Source organism: Atractosteus spatula, chromosome 7 (assembly GCF_055471065.1).
Source record: "Atractosteus spatula isolate fAtrSpa1 chromosome 7, fAtrSpa1.hap1, whole genome shotgun sequence".
Lineage (NCBI taxonomy): Eukaryota > Metazoa > Chordata > Actinopteri > Semionotiformes > Lepisosteidae > Atractosteus > Atractosteus spatula.
In genome coordinates this window covers 38,514,161-38,533,171 of record NC_142712.1, presented here as the reverse complement: position 1 = coordinate 38,533,171, position 19,011 = coordinate 38,514,161, and the positions used below count along the sequence as shown (strand labels likewise).

At 44.7% G+C, this 19,011-nt stretch overlaps 1 protein-coding gene across 2 annotated transcripts in view; it reads left to right on the top strand.

The window, feature by feature from the left end:
- The first annotated feature begins 443 nt into the window (after positions 1 to 443).
- mapk14b (mitogen-activated protein kinase 14b) overlaps positions 444 to 19,011 on the top strand; it is a 37,475-nt gene continuing 18,907 nt past the window's right edge. For both annotated transcript variants that reach the window (XM_088920115.1, XM_088920116.1), the window contains exons 1-3: positions 444 to 913; positions 14,330 to 14,459; positions 17,255 to 17,313. In XM_088920115.1, coding sequence (XP_088776241.1) covers positions 795 to 913; positions 14,330 to 14,459; positions 17,255 to 17,313 — 308 coding nt within the window. In that variant the 5' untranslated portion in view covers positions 444 to 794. The remainder of the gene's footprint in view (positions 914 to 14,329; positions 14,460 to 17,254; positions 17,314 to 19,011) is intronic.

The following is a 19,011-nucleotide window of genomic DNA, read 5'->3' as shown; positions in this document are numbered from 1 at the left end:
GATGAGTTAAAAGTAAATTCGTATGGATTAATTTACCACAAGCACGGGGAAATCTGAAGGTATTTTAGTTTTTGTACTCGCGTTCTGTTTTCTTATAGTAATGACAACAGGACAAAACTACATGCTTTGACCTCGCAGAAAATGTAGTCGAGTAGAGAGAGGCTGGCAACTCTCGATCTTTCTGGAAGGTATTCGTGTCGGAAACTTGGCTGTACCTAAAAAAACAATTGGAAGCTTAAAACAAGCACCGAAAACAAAAGCGAAATGATTACATCAGCACCGTTATTTTTTTTCCCTGTGTAGCAGGGAAATTCCGGGATTTAGTACGTTTTTCGCTTTTTTTTGTTGTTTGTTTCGAAGCGTGAAGCCCTCATCTTGAGCACCCCTGCGCCGGCTCGGCCTCCTCGCGCGAGACGCGAGACTTGCGCGTCTGGGCCGAGCTGTGGGTAGTGACGGGAGCGCGCCACTGCAGGAGGAGACTGTGAGAGAAAGCCCACGGCGGACGGGTCTTTACTCCACTCAAACTTGAGGACTGAAGGGGGGAAAAAAAAGAGAAAGTGTAGAGGGCAAATCGTTTCAACATTGCAGCGGGCTCAAATTTGCATTTGCAACCAGAGTTTTGTTTGCTTGTCCTTTATATTCGAGCTCAACCCGGTGCGCTCCTTTAATTCCTGGGTTGACGTTGTTTTTTTTTTTAGATTTTTACTTCATCTTACACCTTTTGATTTAAGTGGGGGAAGGAGAAGTTAACTTGATTGACTGCGTGGTGCAGCGGGACTGGCTGTTCTGCAGGAATGTCGCAGAAAGAAAGACCCACTTTCTACCGACAGGAGCTGAACAAGACGATATGGGAGGTCCCGGAACGGTACCAAAGTCTTAGCCCAGTCGGCTCTGGGGCTTACGGATCAGTGTGGTAAATTACTTACTTTTATCACTTCGTGTTATTATTGCATTTTAAAGTGTTTCGAGCGTAGTGTAATTGCACAACTCATTGCGTTATGTTTGGCATCGCTTATTGCAGGCCTGATGGTACATTCTTGCTCAATCAGAGCAACGAATCACAGGCAGGCAGGCAGGCCCTTCTCTGCATGGAGAGACCGTGGTTTCGCGAGTTAGGCAAAATAGGTTCAGGACCCTGACCCAGTGAAAGATTTCTGCACTTTTTTTTTTCGCAGCCCGTTGTTTGTGGGGGCTCGGTGTGCAACTGTGTTGCCCCCTATCCGTTTGAATGGCGTGTGTTATTTAGACGAGATCCGTGAATCGCACGTCTCACTTTTTTTTTTAAACCTGCGGCTGGTCAGAGTTTTCTCATAACCCGTTGTGAGTTTCCTGTGCTCTCCTTCAAATCCCCACTTTCGTTAAACTTTGTTTAAAAAAAATGCAGTTTCCGGGAAGCACTGACGCGCCTTTGCAGTTGTGCCAAATCTTAAGTGTTTTGCATAGGGTTTCTGAATTGTAACTCCCTAGTGGTTGAATGGGGCTTGTCTGGAGTATTTTTTTTTTGACTAGATTGTATCTGTGTCGGATCGTTTTTATTTTTATTTTTTGCGCAGGACAGAAGTAGATCTTGTATGTATGTCGTGGTGCAAGTGGAGAACGTTGAGTTGAGCACGATTGCTTTCTGGAGACTTTTTGTTGAAGCCCCTTCATTTATTGTTGTTGCAGTTGCAGCCCCTAGTTAATCTTTCAGTACAGAACGATTTGCACCCGTCTACTGACCCGAAGAGACGCTTTATCATGGACAAACAAAACCAACCACCCGGGAGTGATAAGCTGTATCGTGTTGGGGGCTGAAATGTGACTCGCACATGACCCCCAGCGACAGGCCGCTTTCTGTTGCCAGATATTTTCATATCTTTCCCAGGGCTGGGCAACGGAAAGCATCAGCTCAGCTGGAAAAGTAACGCGACGGGGTTTCTTCTCATTCACTTGAGAATGACTGTTGTTTACAGATAGCAATATTAGCATTGCGATTCTGTCAAGAACAGGATGCGCCTCTCACTGAAGTGCACAAATGTAGTTTTATGTATTTACGCAATATATTAGGAGTAATCGGTTTATAATGTAGAGGGGGCTTCAAGGCAGTGTTGCTATAAAAAAAAACATCGTGACACTGTGCATCGTTGGTTCTGTTCAGTGCGTTTTCTAATATCTTTCAAGTAGACGTGACGGTTTCATCATCTTTCTTGGCAAAGGAACACGATCAACTTCTTTTTTTTCACTGCGTCGAAACTCATTTCCTAAGTCTGGGTTAACGTCGCTCTCCGGGAATGAAACGTCAAGTTCGCGAATTCCTGAACCGCACTGCCCATGTTTTGAATTATACTGTGAGGTTTACCTCGGCCATTGCATAAGACATATTGACCGTGTGTGTACACATGACCAAAACCTCTACATAGCCTTTGACTTCTATATTATGACTCGGCGTGCCGCGTACAGTTCAGAGCCTGGCAGATGCCTGAGGAATTTTCAAGCGTTTGCCCCTCTTCATTCTTCAGTGTTTCCTGTCCTGAGACTCCATGTGCTTTTATTTTCTGTAGCCTGATCGTGTTGTATGCAGCAGTCGTCGGTTGAGGTAAGACTGCATAATGAAGTCGCCTCGGAATTGCCTGCTGGTATGAGTCACCGGCTGGAGGATTAGTTGGAACCATCCGGCTGCCTGTTCGGCGCGTCACGTACAGCGCAAGACCTCGTCTCCTTTTCCGAAATGAATTGCAGATGTCGCGCCAGTTTGCCGTAGAGTGATGGAAAGCATCGTTTTATCTTTGGTTTCCCCGAGAAAAGGATCTGCCAGCCGAGTCACGCATACCTCCTTGCTTGTGTGCGAGAAGGGGCACCTCGAATTATTTCTCTCTCCTGCTGTTCCCAGCCTTCACTGAGAGAACGGGCATGTTTGGCGGGTGTGCTCAGGGTCCCGCTGCAATGACATGCAAAGTCTGCCTTGACGCAAGTGAGAGAATAGGACTGCACGCATTCCTCGGGGTAGTGTTAGCAGCTGTGTGGCAGCCTGAGGAGACCAAGCAGGCTTTATGTTTGTGAAGCTTGTGGGAATGTGGCGGTGTGGAACAAGCAGCCCAGCCACGTGGGTGAAGCCGATGCTCTGGCTTCTTTCAAGAAACTGCTGGATGAGATTCTTAGTGCAGTTAGCCAAGCACTACCATATGGGCCAGAGAATCCGAATGGCCTGTTTCTCGCTTGTATCCTTTCTGCCGTTCACACGACTTAGCTGTCCCTTTTCTGTAGCAGAATCAAACCAGCAACGTTTCTGTTGGCGGTCTTCGCTTTCATTTGTCTCTGTTTTCTCAAAGGCCGTCTTGCGTCAGCAGAGAGTCTTGTTCCGATCCTGGGCTCTGTCAAAGTAGACGCAGTCCTAAACTGCTGAAGTGAAGACCTTATCTCAGCGAGTGACTAAAAATGTCGCTTGAACTCTGCCCTGTTTTAAGCAGTGCTGAAGAAGGGACTTGGCCAATATCTGCACGGAAACCAGTAAAACTCCTGTTACATAGTAGTTTGAGCTGCTGCAGGTTTTCCTAGCAAGGAAGCTCGTGCTTCAGTGCTGATGGATGCGAGGGCTGTATTGTGTGGAACCGGGGGAGTATTCTAGCCTGTGCCAGGCACTGTGTGTGGAAGCAACGCAGCGGAGAACCCCAGCTGGTGCCACCAGAGATCTCACAGCAGGTGCTATCGTTGAGGTTTTTTTAGCCTCAGCCCTTCACACAAGGTTAAGCAGAGCTGGGCTTGTTCGAGGAAAGTCTCAAAGCACTGTGGGAGAACCTGTGCTTGGGGTCAGGAGAACCCCTCTAGGAGCAGTCTTTGGTTCATGTGATTTTCAAGAAATCCCCCCCAATCCTGCTGTCGTTTCAAAACCAGGCAGTTGGTAGCTTAAGACCATAGCTTATGGTACATTAAAGAACTAGTTTCTGTACCAAGCAGCACGACTGCACCTGTTTTTCTTAAACAGGCCTAAGGAGGGTCAACACATGTACCAATAATAGTACAATTCACTTGTTGCTTTGTGTGCCTAATGAGGGTGTGGGACAAACATGGCTTTGTGACATTCTCTGCTGCTATGTGCGGGAGGTGTGCGGAAGCTAATTGCATTTATTTGGAGCTTATCCGTTTTGATGGCATAACAGGTTTACAGGAAACCATTTGCGGAGCGGCAGGCACAGCCTGACTGGGAGTAGAGAGAGCGTGGCTGAGGGCGGCTGGCACCCCTGGGCAGTGCTGCACACGTTTCCAGCAGGCCTCAGAACTCACGGCAGTCCGGCAGGGTGCGGGAGTATTGTGGCCAGCAAGGATCCACTGGCGTTGTTTCAAAGAAGGATTTGAATTAATGCTAAAAGACACCCAGGAAGGAAGTAATAGGCTACATCTGTGTTACAGATACTCCTGTACTGAGCTCTTCGTTCTCTGCAAAGCAAAAATCTTTCATCTGTCCCCTCAACACACACACACTTTTGCTCCGTTTTCACCAATGTTTACACCACAGTAGGAAGTTTAAAGATCAGATATGGAAAGGTTAAAAAATGAAGTGGATTTTTTTGCCCTTTAGCAAAAGGCAGCTGTTACTGGCGATACTTCCCTGACAGTTTTTTGCTAAAACTGTGAAGTTGCAGCACTCCAGCTGGGAAAGGCATCTACCTGCTTGTGGAAATCGGGAGCATAAAAGCTTTCCATGTGACTGATGCTGGGCATTCAATTGTTCGGTGGTTTTTTTTCAGTCACGTGCTATTTCTGCCACAGATGTCTAGGTCTGTTTTCCTCCTGCTGGATTTCTGCTGTCCTTGCTCATTTCCGCTAACGAAAAAAGGCCAAACTGCTCAGTTCTTCATTCTCGAGTGACCCATGGCCAGAGCATTGTGCAAGAGAGGCTGACAACTGGCTGCGAGACCTCTGTGCTCCTGAACTGTCAGTACCTGAAAATAACAGCGAAATGAAAACGCAGGCTTCTGGTGGGCTGGAGAGCTGCAGCGAAACTCGCAGTAACGTGGGATCCCACTCAGGGGTGTGGCAGTCGGGGTGACGGTGACGGAGACTCACAGCTGACACAGTTGCAGATTTGCAAGTCATGCTGAAGTCGATAGAAGCAGCTGAACACAGAAAGAAAAACCATTGAACTGAATGGGAAAATAATTAACTGCACTGGGGTGGCTGTTTTGGAATGGTCCAAAAGCTGAGCTGTGAACATACCTTGAAGGTTTGTAAGGAGAAGAGTGTTCTGCCTTTGAAGGGGAAGTGCACACTCTCTGATCACAGCTTTCTGAGCACTTCCTTCATTTCCTGGACAAGGAACAGAAAGAGAATCTTCACATACTGGAAAGCTTACATAATCTGGGGATCTGCAGACACTTGTTGGCAACGTTCATTACTGTTCAGGGCAGGAGAGGGCTTGTTACTTTTAGGGTTGGATGTTTTAGTTTCTCTTGGCAAATTCCTGTTTTAACATCCAATCCAGCAAAAAGCTGATATATCCTTCCATCACCAAACCTACCCCCATGTCAAAACCAAACCTATTATTGTCGAATCCATTGATCTTGTAAAGTAGCATGGTTATGCTTGTAGAATCTCTAAATATCAGAGCACGGGCTCCTTGATCTGGAGGTATTCCATTTAGTTCCTGTTGATACATTATTACTGCCAATCAATCAGTTATGTGACAAATAAAGCCTTTGGCAAAGTGCTTTCTGATAGTATATCCTATTGCCTGCTGTTCTGTTGGAAGACAAATGAAAGAACATTTAAATCATTCAGCTTTATCAATCTCTGTTAATAAATTGAGTATGCTCAGGCCTTGGGGCTGATCCTGATTATATCAGTGTTTGTGACCATGTAGCTTCCACTAAATTGCTTTCTATTAAAGCTTCATTTGTATTGTGCATAGAAAAAATTGCCTTCATAATGCACTGCTAAGCAACGTGGTTAGTCATGCTTTATTTCACATAAGCAGTCAGTGCATTAAAAGCAGCACTGTGTATTTGGCTCAGTCATGATTTACTGTTCCTGAAACCATGCATCATTTTTTTAGTATAGGATTTAGCATGTGCATTTGGCAAGGTGAAATAGAAACCCATCTGCCACGTTAATCTTTGTCATTAAGTTTAATAATTCATTAAATGATCCTTTTGCAGTAATGATGCCTCTTCTAGGTTTAGTGAATACCCATTCATTTTAGAATGAAGCAGCTGATGTCGTATACACAGGGTCTGAATGCTTATTTCTGCCCTTCTGTTAAGTCATCAGAAACATGGGATATAAGAACATGCTGCATGATTTACAGAAAATGGTGTATCATTTAATCGGTATCATAAAATGCTGCAGCAAAGCCCTGTGTTATCAGGCGAGGCTCTGAAGGTTACAAGGGTGATGCATAGCTGATGGAAAAATTGTTAAACACCTCTTTATGAATTAGTGTTTGTGCTACCTGGTACCAAAAAAACAGATTTGAGCAAGTTATCAGCTTACATTTTTGCCACCTTGGAGAAAAAAAATCCTTAATAAAAATAAAACAGAAATATGATCACATCCCACATGACATATAAAGCCATTTGGGAGAATGATGCAGATTATATATAATACTGTTCATCATTAGCGTAGTCCATGGGTTTCGAGTTTTGGTGCTAGAGGGCCCACATGCCTGCCAGTTTGTGTTCCAGCTGAGTGCTGTTATACAATTGAACCTTTAATTGACTTAATAGTAGGATAAATTAGAGCTGTGTGATTGTTTTGAGCTCTTAAACACGTTGGAACGTAGTTAACTGGTTGGAACAACTTTGAACTGTTGCCTTTCATAAATAAACTTTTGAGCAGAAGAAAACGTGCAACCTTGTTTTTAACGCCCTTGGGCGTTAGCCCATTGCCTTCCCACCCCAACACCATCAAGTTTTCCTTTAGCTGCCGAGTTCTGAGAGATTGTAAATGAAATCCTTCCATTCTCTAGAAGGAGTGTTTTTTATTGCTTGTGTTGGCACAGCGTCGCTCAAGCATGATGTCGCTTGATGAAGTCTTGCCGGGGGAGCTCAATCATAGTGCTCCTGGGACTATGTTCAGCTCTGAGCCTCCTCTGGAGGGAGGGCTGTTCAGAGCTCGTGAGAGAATTTGGATGTTCAAACCTATACATTCTCAGCACGGAGCATGAATGTTATTGTACTTTCACGTCGCAGATTTTGTGGACCTCATAATATCTGAAGCATAGATCAGTCAGGTTTAAGGTTAAACATCTGAAAAAAAAATGTGTTTTCCCCAAAGTTTTCCTTCCTGGTTTTTCCATAAATTAGGTTATTCTTTGTAAACACAAACAAGGCTGGAGATGAAGAGTGGGGAAAGGAAGGGCCTGTTTATTTTTGCACAGGAAGTTCAGTTTGTGTTCTGAGAGCAGGAGAGGATTTCAGCTTGCCGTGTCCTGGGAAGGCGTTTTGGGACTTTCAACAGCAGCCTGTCCTGGAAGGCGCAGAGCTCCTCGTGGTTGGAAAGATGGGCTCGGATCATCTGCCCCTGTGATCCAAACTGTTTCTCCAGAAATGTTTCTGATGTCGCAGTGCTCTGGGGATGTGCAGAGGTGGGAGTTTTTCCAGCGAATCGTCTGCTCTTGAAATGTCAGTGTTTTGAATCTAATGCGCGCTCAGACCCTAAGCTTTTGAATTTCTGCTTGAGCTGCTGAAGGCGGCATTGAGGATGTGAGGCAAGGATTTATGAGCAGACTGTTCAGAGCAAGGGACCATTGGAAATGTTGCCCTGTTTTCAGAAGATTGTTTCGGACTGCTGGGATCTCTGCAGCTCTTTCTGGCTAAGGAACTACTGGCGTTGTCCTTCCTGCCTTGCTTTGGCCACTAAGAGTTTTTGCCCCACTCTGCAAAACCTGGGCCTTTTGAAACAATTCCATAGCGAGAGATTTATGATCTCCCGGCAGTCTGGAATCAAGCTGCATGTTTGGCATGCCATCAAGAATTTTTTGTGTTTTGTTACTTGTTCGTAATAATGGGAGCCAACAGTGAGTGAGTGAGTGCTCTGCCCTTTTTTTAGCAGGCTCTTCCTGTTGCCCCGTAACCATGAATGTTCTCAATTTCAAGGGTTTTGCCGGAACACTTAGATATCTACAGTAGCAGACCCTGGCACCCTGCATTGGATTGGTTCACTTGATCAGCATCGTATTTGCCTCGTCTTGTTCACTTGACCAGATCAGCGTGAAGCAGGTGCAGCTCGCCAAACAGTGATTCACTGCAAATACAAACTAAGTGTGGAACATTGGATCAGGGCAGGATTCCAATACTGTTGTGTTCGGTAGACAGTGTAGCAAGGGATGTTAAAATTCTAGCCATGCAGGGATGTTAACTGCTAATTAACGCACAGCTTTCACTGTTTCAAGAACAGCCCTTAACCCCAACTGCTCCAGGGGCGCTGTACAATAGCTGACCCTGCGCTCTGACCCCAGGCTCTCTCCCTGTCTGTGTGTCTCATGGAGAGCCAGCTGGGGTATGCGAAAAGACAAATTCCTAATGCAAGAAATTGTATAGGGTTAAAAAAGTGATGTTGTTGTTGTTTGAAAGCCATATTGTGCTGTGCCACACGGAAGTAGATCGGGCTTGGTGATGCCCAACTGGTTTGTGGTGACAGGAAATGGAACCTGGTAATTGCAGTCATTTGACTGTAACATCCACTCCCTTTGCATTCGGACAAACTTTTCCCTGAAACGCCTTCAGTGCTTTTGTCAAAAGCCGACAAACTTGTTGGTGCCTCTGGAGCAAGCAAGTAGAGTTTCTCGAAACATTCCTTGTTTCCTGGGAAGGGGAATTGAGACAAAGATTGATTGCTTTTGCACAGCGATGACAGTGAGCTAAACTGGAGGCCTCTTATGACTCGACACCAGTTCCAGGTGATTGGCTGCAGAAATTCTCCAACAAATTCCAGGTGAAGCTGATCCACTGTGCACGTGCATGTGCAGACACAAGCTCCTTCCAGGAACATTCTTTAGCCAATAGCTCTCTTTTAAGTCTTTTTCTGTTTCAGTGTGCGTCTCTGAATAATCTTGTGTTCATCTTTGTTCTACAGAAATCTGAGCTCTGAGCTAGCTTGATGTAGAAAACCTCACCCTAATATGCTTTGAAGAGCAATGTCCCGTCTCTAAGAAAGTCTCCAGAAAACAAAAACAACGTTAAAAGAACGGCGTGTTTTGTTTTCCAGATGTTTGTATCCATCTCTTCCCTCTATAACAATATATTGGGCAAAGTACTCTGTACTCTTCAGAGCCAGAGAGTCGCTGAGCACAGATAGTAGAGTCCAAAGGTTAATTCCTCATGTAGTTCCTGCTGTAGGTGACTAATATTGGAATTGTTTTCGGGATTTCAGAGTCTTAGGCTGCTGTATTTGGGTGTGGCAAATATTCTGCAGATCACGCACTGCTCATTTCAATGTCAGTTTTAAGCCTTCAGTTGGTATTTTGGGGTTTTGTAACTTTGGGAGGTTTTTTGCCTGTTGGCCCTGAGGTATGGACGTTTCGGTTTCCTCGCTGCTTAGCGTTTCTAACTGAAGAGGAAGCCGATGAAAATGAAAACTGGGATTGAGGCAGAGATTTATGGTACTTGTTTATGAGGTTGGCGAGGTGGAACGAAATAAAGAGAAAGCAGAACTTCAGTCCCTGCAGTTAAAAAGCCTCTAAAAAAGTTCCATTGTGTAAGTGTGCTGAATATGATCTTTTTTTTTTTGCTGAGGAAATATTTTTCTGCTGATTTTTTTTAACACCATTTAGCTGGTAGGGATCTTCCTGAATACTGCTTGTATATCATTTGAATTCAGCCTTCCAAGCTTGGCGTTCATTGGCTGTTAAGTGCAAAAGACGACAGCCACAGCAAAGGAAAAAGCCAGCTTCTGATTTCTAGTAACTGAAGTTAGGTTCACATCTAAAAGAAAATGAGTAAAATTATACTTGTCTTTCCAACCGTTAGGATTTTACAAGCAAATTTCAAAGTTAGAACACACAATTCATGATGTTATTGTCTTTAGAATAATGGAATCAGCAGAATTTGTTCAGCCAGGATAACTGGAACTTAAGTCCTGATTGTGGTAGCTGTCTGTGTACAGCTCCTTCTGTATCAGTTTACACTTTCTTGCTTGTGCCAGAGAGCTGTGTGTAGGTGACAAATCAGAATGCGTGGAGCTCTAAAAAATGACGACACCTAGCAGGACAAGTAACCCTCCTTCGGTTGCTCCTTATCCCCCACAGGCAGTTTTTAGAATACACTTTCTGTCACCTTTCGTAGCTTGGAATTGGCAGCCTTATGATTTGGGAGCATCGCTTTGCACTCATTCATGGAAACAAATAGCGGCTTAAAAAGAACGTTCCCTAAAAAAGAACGCCAGCTGGCCTTTTGACTTTCCATGTGGCAACCGTTATTATTGTTGCCGAGATGAGATCTGGCTGTTCATCGGGAGAGCCAGAGAAGTTAATGAGAGCTGGTGCACTAGGATATGAACTCATTTCACTTGTTCTTTTGTCTGGCTGGGAGCTGGGTTCAGGGATCAGTTGCAGAGTTGCATGCAGTCATCATGACCGGAGTGCTGGGTCTGAAGGAGTTAAGTGACACTGGCTGAGCTCATTACAGCTTGAACCCCTTGCGGGAGTGTCAGGCTTGGCAAACTGCCAGGTGCTGCAGGGTTTGTATCTCCTCTCATGTGCTTGGTGTTTGTGTTGCATATACTGACTGACAGGCCAGACTGTTAGGACCCCCCGGCCTACACTTATATAGCGCTTTTCTGGACACTCCACTCAAAGCGCTTTACAGGTAATGGGGACTCCCCTCCACCACTACATCCACGTGCATGATTTGATGGCAGCCATAGTGCACCAGTACACTCGCCACACATCAGCTATCAGTGGGGAGAACAGGGTAATGAAGCCAGTTCATAGATGGGGATTATTAGGAGGCCATGATTGGTGAAGGCCAATGGGAAATTTGTCCAGAACACTGGGGTTACACCCCTATTCTTTTCGAGAAACGTCCTGGGATTTTTAATAACCCCAGGACCTTGCTTTTACATCTCATCCGAAGGACAGCGCCTTTTTACAATATAGTGTCCCCATCACTTTACTGGTGCATAAGGACCCTCACAGACCACATGTTGAGCGCCCCCTACTGGTCTCACTAACACCAATTCCAGCAGCGAACTTAGTTTTTCCCTGGAGGTCTCCCATCCTGTTACTGGACAGGCTCACAGGAGGTTGCTAGTTGTAAGTTCCAGGGTGATATGGCTGCTGGCAATAATGAATAGCATGTCTTGTTGGCAGGCTGTAGAAATCTGACTCTGGCCTGGGGTCATTACTCTTGAGGCTTCAGGCTTGAGTGCATTTTAAATAGGCACCTGCTATTGTACATGGCACCTCAGGAGTAATGAAAGGTGGGAATAACATCAGGAATAGCCACTGTGTCATAAGTAGAAGCATTTTCTATGAGTTTAGTACAATTGGTGATGGTCACTTGTGAACACGTGTTTATACAGTATATAGGTGTATGTTATTAATAGCATAGGATGACCATGGCTGTACCTGGACTATAATACCCTCTGTAACACTGTTGTAATTCAGGGCTCTGTGGGAAATCCATCTTCTGTGCGTCTTCTTGTGTCTGACTTTCTTAGGAAATGGCTGTTTTAGTCACAGATAAACTCCTCTCAAATCTTCACCGTGTTTGATTCCTGATACTTTGGTTCCTGATACTTTGCCCGGTGCGTGTATTGTCTGTGTCAGGATCTCTCACTCTGATGTGACAGGTCTGTGTGGTGTGAGCGCATCTGTTTACCTGCCTGGATCTGTTTACCTACTTGGATTATGGCACCGCAGCAAAGCAACACTGTCAATAACCCATTGGAGCCAGGATCAGCAGGGACACAAGGTTTATTTCTTTAGAGTTTTAATTTCCTGTTCAATTAAATGATCATGAAGCGATGGGAATAGATTAAACAGAGAATCGGTAGGTACACAGCCCAGAAGTTATTTGCACGTCGTTGTAATGTGTGCCTGTCAGAAACATCACAGAATGCGCTTGTAAACAGAAGAGCTTTGAAAGTATAAATTTTATGTAAGATAATTTTGTATATCGCACTTTTCGTGACATCTCAATGCACGGGAAACAAGAAATCTTACAGAGGCTGTACATAAATGAATGTTAATGTCTGTTAAGACAGGATTTGAAAGTGCTGACTGACGTGTAATATCTGATAAGGGCTGGCAGATCATTCCATATCGTTGGTGCAACAGGGCACAGTGCACTGCCTTCCAGGGTGTGGAGAATCGTGTTGTATCAGTGAGAGCAGCACCTCCAGGTTCTCCACTCAGAAACTGCGAAAATAAAGTTCTCGTGCCCCAAACAAATATGGCAGTTACAACCAGAGTCCAGCCTCTCTCTCTCTCATTTTGAAATGGCGAGCAACAGCGGAACATTTAAAGGATTAGCTGAAGTCTGTGTCTCCCTCTTTCTTTGGTGTTTGGGGTAAGATCTGACGCATACCACTTGTCCCATTTCCTCAGCCAGCCCTTGATTTACTAACACCCGGTTCACCTGTTTTGCTACAGTGACAACTGTACACATTTCTATATCTGTTTTTCACACTCGGAGCAATTTTTGTTACAGCAAAGACACGTCCTTTATAGCCGAACCAGGATGCCATTCTCCCAGCAGGACATCCAGCAAAACGCTTCCTCGCTGTCTCTGTGTTCCTGCAGTGCTTGCACACTTTATCTGTCTGTACTAGGGGAAATACAGGGATCATCACAAGCAATAGTGTTCTTGCCTTGGCAGTTAACGGCTATGGATTATGTTCTAGACGTCAGGAACAAATCATACGTTTCGACATGAAAAGTCGTGGAAATAGACGGTTTCCAATATTTCATGTTAGCAACTGTTTTCGAGGAGCGAATTGCGTATGTGAATCGAGAGATGGGTGTATTTGGCTCAACAACTCTTTGCTAGTCATGACAGCTGACTTCTTATAAGACTTAGTCGTTTTTCACAATGAGGAGGCTTCCAGCCTGGGACGAGACTGCTTGTTGGCAAACGTGCCTTCTGTGTATTTACAAAATGCTCATCCGTGAGACAGCCAAAGGTCGCATCGTCAATCTTCCTGGGTTCACCCACTGCGACCTTTGACCCTGTTGCAGTATCAGGTGGTCAAGCTCACCTGAGGTGTCGCTGCCAAGAGAGTCTCCCACATTCCAGGCTGAAACTATTACAGTAACAAAAGTGCTTTTGTTTACTGTATGTATATTTTTTATTTTATGAACTTTTCCTTTTTGGAAATGCCCCTAAAATACAAGGCCACCTTAAATTTCAGTCAGTAATGTATGTTGTTGAAAGTATATGGTCATGTGTTTTAACCTTTTGTCATTACCTGCCTTGCAGCTTTCTCTCTGCTTTCAGTATCTTGGCAGATGTCATTGCGTGGGTCACAGCATTCAAGATTTTATCATGACCTTTCAAGGCCAAGTGAAAAATGGGCTGTGGGCTGTCACACCACTTTGTCCTTTGTAAAACCTGTGCTGAGCAGATTGTTCCCAATGTGTCTCGGTCTAATATTCTCCTGCAGTGGTCTGTTGCTGCACCCAGGTCTGAGTAAGAAACGTCTTTGTGTAAACAAAAGGCCCGTGACACTTGCATGCTGCAGCAGATTTTTATTGAAGTGTACTGGGATTTTGTTTTCCAGTTGTACAGCCCTGTGTGAAAGTTGGTGAGGAGCACGCGTTTGGGTCTGTGTTTCTTGCGGGAGACTGTGCCCCAGATTTGGTGCTGTGGGGTCTGCGGGTTTCTCCCAGACTCCCCCAGCCTGTCCGTCGCCGGAGCTCAAACCCTACCATGACAAACCAGCCAGGCTGCTATGGAAACTTCAGAACAGCTTTGCCTTTCGCCTTTTTTTTAATATGTTATTTTTGTCAGGACAGGAACAGTTTGTGCTGAAGTTGTGCAACTGAATGTATTTGAAAGGCCAAAAAAGCGCACGCAGGGATTCTTACAAGAAAGATTCTTTGTCTTGAGGGAGATGCCTATTTTTAGGAAAGCGGTTTACTGGAATTTGGCAATTGAAGTGGAATAAATGTTTCTGCTTCTCGGTCTCATGTCAGGAGAAATTTCTGATGGCTCCTGACAACAAGAATTGACCCGTTGTGGAAAGTCCACCCAGTGCGTCCGTTATAATTGAAGACCGTACTGCTGCTCTGTAGTGAGTACAGGAAGAAGAACCCCTTGGGGAAATGAAAGTGATTCAGAACGCGGCACGCAGAGCTGCAAGGTCCTCTCTCTGATCATGACATAACGTTGCCGGTGTGCCTTCCTTTTCCCTGCAGCTCAGCCGTCGATGTGAAGTCGGGCCTGCGGGTCGCCGTGAAGAAGCTGTCCAGGCCTTTCCAGTCCATCATTCACGCCAAGAGGACGTACCGGGAGCTGCGGCTGCTCAAGCACATGAAGCACGAGAACGTGAGTCCTGCTCGAGGAAACCCCGCCAGGCAGCTTGGTGCCGGTCACCTGCCAACACCCCTCTCCCGAACACCAGACAGGTTACATACTAGAGGAGGCCATTCGGCCAGTCCAGTGGCTAGAATATCCCCGTCAACATTGCATGCGTCGCTTGTTCCAGACTCCCACAGCCCTTTGTGTAAACACGCACCTCCTCTTCTTAGTTTTAAGTGCACTTTTCACATCGTTCACTCTTGTGTCCTCTGGTTTGTGTTTCACTTTTGATTCTGAATTGGATTTTGCCAGTGCCTTAGAGGATTTTGCGTACTCATCAGGTCTTGAAAACTAGAAAGCTGTGCTGCCTGAGGCTGATGGGATACAGGGGTCAAAGGCTGTAATCCTGATTGAAGCTTTGACTCTGCCACTGACTGAAAATGTTAACTTGTAAAGAGCAACAAGCTTCCTGCGGCCTCCTTATTGTGATTGTATCTACAGCCGCAGCCATTGACTAGTGTCTAAGCCACTTTGAATAACAAGCATCTTATAAATCTTTTTTATTCGTCTACCAGTATATATGCTTTTTTGCTGTATCAACTTGTAAAAAAAAATGGATAACTTGAGAAACCTTGAAGGCTGTTCAGTTTAGTCTGCAAAATACTTGTTAAAAATACATAAAAACATTATTTTATTTCATGCTTTTATATTACACTCATGGTCTAGAAAAATCTTTTGTTTTTTGTTAAGGTAGTGTCGAAAACAAGGTGCCTCCTGCACACCTGAAAGCTTGTCTCTGAACAGTGACAGCGCTGTGAAACCGAATGTTGTTGTTGAGTCACGAGCAGGCTTGACGGCTACTTGACGTACAAGCAGCACGACTGATAGATGTTTATCGCACTGATGGAAGACTGAGCTGTCTGGAGCAGAAGAGGAAGGCTTTATAGAGTGCTGTGTCAGCCACTCTCAGCATTGCATTTCTTGTTGTCAAACACCCTACGTTGAGATGGAGCCAGAGATTCAATAGCAATGAAGATGTTTAAACACTAGCGAATAAGTACAAATTGAAGGCAGTCTTTATCCCAAACATCATTTATTTAAAAAACTCTCAAAATAGGGGGCCTGTGCATTGAATTTATTTTAGTTTGTTTAATCCCTTTGCCAGGCTGTGTACATTTTTTTTTGCCTAAAAAGCTCTCATGCTTTTTACAATTTTATATTCCATCATAGTTTTACTGCCTCTGAGAAGAGCCGTCTTGAAACAGGACACTGCAACCTGAAAACAAAGAAAATGCCTTCTGAAGATCCATGCCCAGTTGCTAAAGTTTCAAATTGTATATCATTCAGTTGTGCCCTCTGTCAAGTAATTAAAAATTACCTTCAAGAATGCCCACCTACGCATCTGAAATTAAAGGATGTTCAGAAGCCACAAGTTGTGCTAATTTCAATTTCTTCTGAACAGTAAGAAACATGCGAACACAAAAGGTCATGTTCACCAAGCGTTTAGAAGTGCTACAGAGATTCTTCAGAGGTTTAAGAGTGTGTATCGTGATCTTTTGCTTGTTTTGGAACAGTTTACGTGAGGAGATTTAATAAATACTGAGAGTTTCGGTTATCGATAAATGCAAGTCATCAGCTTATAAACTTTTCTAGTAATTAGAGTAATTGTTGCAAGGCAGTTACAGTCTCCAAATTGTCTGTCTCATGAAGTGTCTTGCTTTGAAGCATTCTGCACAGTAAAGAATAGTTTAAAATTTAGCAAGTGCTCATTGTTCAACTTTTGTTTTCTACTTTTGTTTGAAGGAAAACAAGTAATGGGGAATTTCTTTACACAAAGGGTTGTGGGGGTCTTGAGTAAACTGTTCAGTTGCATGTTGATGCTGATAGCCACGGACCTTTTAAATGGCAGTGTGGAATCTACAAATCCATAAGCAAACAGTAAGCAGATAAGCAAGAAGGCTCATATAACCAACTCTTGTTTGTAACTTTTGTTTTAGATAGAAGGTGCCTTTAAACAGAGCTGCAATGTTTCCTAAAATTAAGTTACTTAAGTGCTTGTCCACATTGGGTTTAAAAGTTTGTTGGCATAGTGTTTTAGAGGGCTTAACCCAGATTTTCTGTCCTGCTTAGTGAAATACAGTTGGAGGAAGAACCTACTTAGAACAGCACTGGACCAAGACCACACACTGAGGTCTTGTAGTCATGTCGAGCCTGCAAACCACTATAAAGATAACATGTGGTCTCATGAAGCCTGATTCACACCGGACAAAGAATAACCGCATTAAGTGGTGGTTTCTAAAATTTACCCCACTTACATTTCTGTCAGATTCTTTGTTTCTCTTAAGTGTCTCTGGCTGTTTTTCAGGGAACTCCTGAAAAATGTCAGACTTCTGGCACCCTGTTTCCTTTTAATTCCATGCAGAAACACCAGCGTCAGGACTGATAAGACTACTCACACATTTTCTTTTGACCAGCAGTGCAATTTAAAATGTAGTAGAGCCATTGCACGAAAAAGCATTAATTCATCTGTCAGGAAAGCAGTACCCTGGAGAAATGGAGTGAAATTAAAGTTTGCCTTCTGCTTCAGCTAACATTTCAGTGCTTGCATTTAAACTTGCGTAACTTTTGTTTCTTTACTGCACGTCTCTCCTGTACAGAAGGAAAAAGTGTAGTATAGTGTTCGTTGTTATAGTCCATGTGCAGAAACAACGTCCCTGGCTGCAAGTTTTCTATTAATCCGAAATTGCTCGACCTTCTACACTTTAGATCTTGGTGCACTACGTGCTGTACTCGAGATCTTACTGTGTCTCTCTGTCTTTCAGGTGATTGGGCTCCTGGATGTTTTCACTCCTGCAACGAGCCTGGAGGAGTTCAATGATGTGTAAGTCCGAACGTGCCACACTGCGAGAGTTGCTTTTCTACTCATTCTTCTTTTAGAAAATTTGGATTTGGTAGCAGGTATGCCATTTCCGGCACAAGGTGCTTGAAAAGTGATGTGGGCTCTTCAGGAGATGCTGTATTGGTTCAGTGTGGTTGCTGTCTGTGTTCACAATGGCTAGCACAGGCGCGAGCTTGGTCGCCTCTGCTGTGGCCCTATGTTTCTCGTGGTCTTGACACGTAGTTGGTTTGCCTCAGCCCAGTTATCTTTAGAAGTGCACTCCTGTAACAGCCGCCTTCACAGTTCTTACCTTTTCCTGGGCCCTGTTTTGTCCTTTGCCTTCCAGTTCCATGTACGATAACGGTAAGAAATAATAGGTAAATAATAGCTTTACTTACAGGAGGGGATCCACTTCATCCACCCCTGAAGTGCAGCACCTGCCTGGCAGAGGCGTGGCTGTATTTATGTACCAGAAGATAAAATGAAGGGAGAAATTTCATGAGACAAGACGGTACAAGCCCAGAGTGGAATTGAGCCAGGAGACTGAGGTTAACATCCCTTTACTTACAAGCAGGGCCCCTTCCTAGTCCACCAACGCCCCTTCATTCTTTATCTTGATTTGAGTGTTTTTATAAGAAAATATAGATGTGTTTTTAAATTAAATGTTGAGGGTTTCAGTTTTCTAGCTCCATTTTAAATAGCGTGATGCACCTTTTGTAAACTGGGCTACCTGTAGTGACGACAGGAGTAGATTCAGCCTGACTTTGAGGAGCAACAGCAAGACTCTAAACTAATTGTGGTCGAACAGCTACAGCAGAGCCCCCTTGCAGCAAGGTTTGGTTGTGCCAGCAGCAGCACTCCAAGCCTCTGCCAGCCCCCACTGGCTCCATCGATTCCCACAGTCGCAATCCTCACATCGGTGATCTCAAGACAGGCCAGGAGGCCATGACGCCAGGAGAGGGGATGTGGAGCAGTCAGACCACCCAGCCAGATCTGTTCCTGCTGCTGTCAGAGGCCCAGGCCCAGGAACCGTCCCCTAGTAACAGTACAGGTGGACAGGGATGATCCCTCTTGAGGTTAACGCACAAACGAGAGGAGACTTCTTCCTAGAACATGACCACTATCAGTGATGCCCACAGGGGACTCAGAACCAGCTTCAAGTACTTCCCTCTGCGAGGGGTCAGGTGCACTCTGTGAACTTTGAGGAGAGTGTTGAACTTAAGGAAATTTAAGAGGTTAGGAGTTTTGAGGTCAGATTTCTTGTGATTGCAGATATTGTCCCAGGGACTAGCTTCAGCAATGACCTTATTCCTAATTGCCTGCTTTTCCTGAGCTCTGGGTATCTGGACTCCAGTCACTGTTGAGCCTGATGGGCCCAGTTTGTGAACCTGGACCGATAGTCATTTATTTTATATTCTGGTCCTGATTTCCATGTGAAACTCTAGAAGTCTCTTCATTCACTTGGAAGTCTCCAGCTGCGAGTGGTTTGCGCATCATGCCAGGCTGTGCAGTGCAGGTTTCGTGTTTGAAAGTTATATCCAGGATGGATCCGAGACTTTGCCTGTTGAGCATGTGTGCGCGTTGGGCACTGGGGTGGAGACAAGAAGGTTGTGTGGTTGTTGTTTTTCTTCTGGTCTCCTTGCTTGTGGCCGAGCGTGCCGCGTTCTGCGTTAGTGTTAACAGGAAGCTCTAATCGCGGTC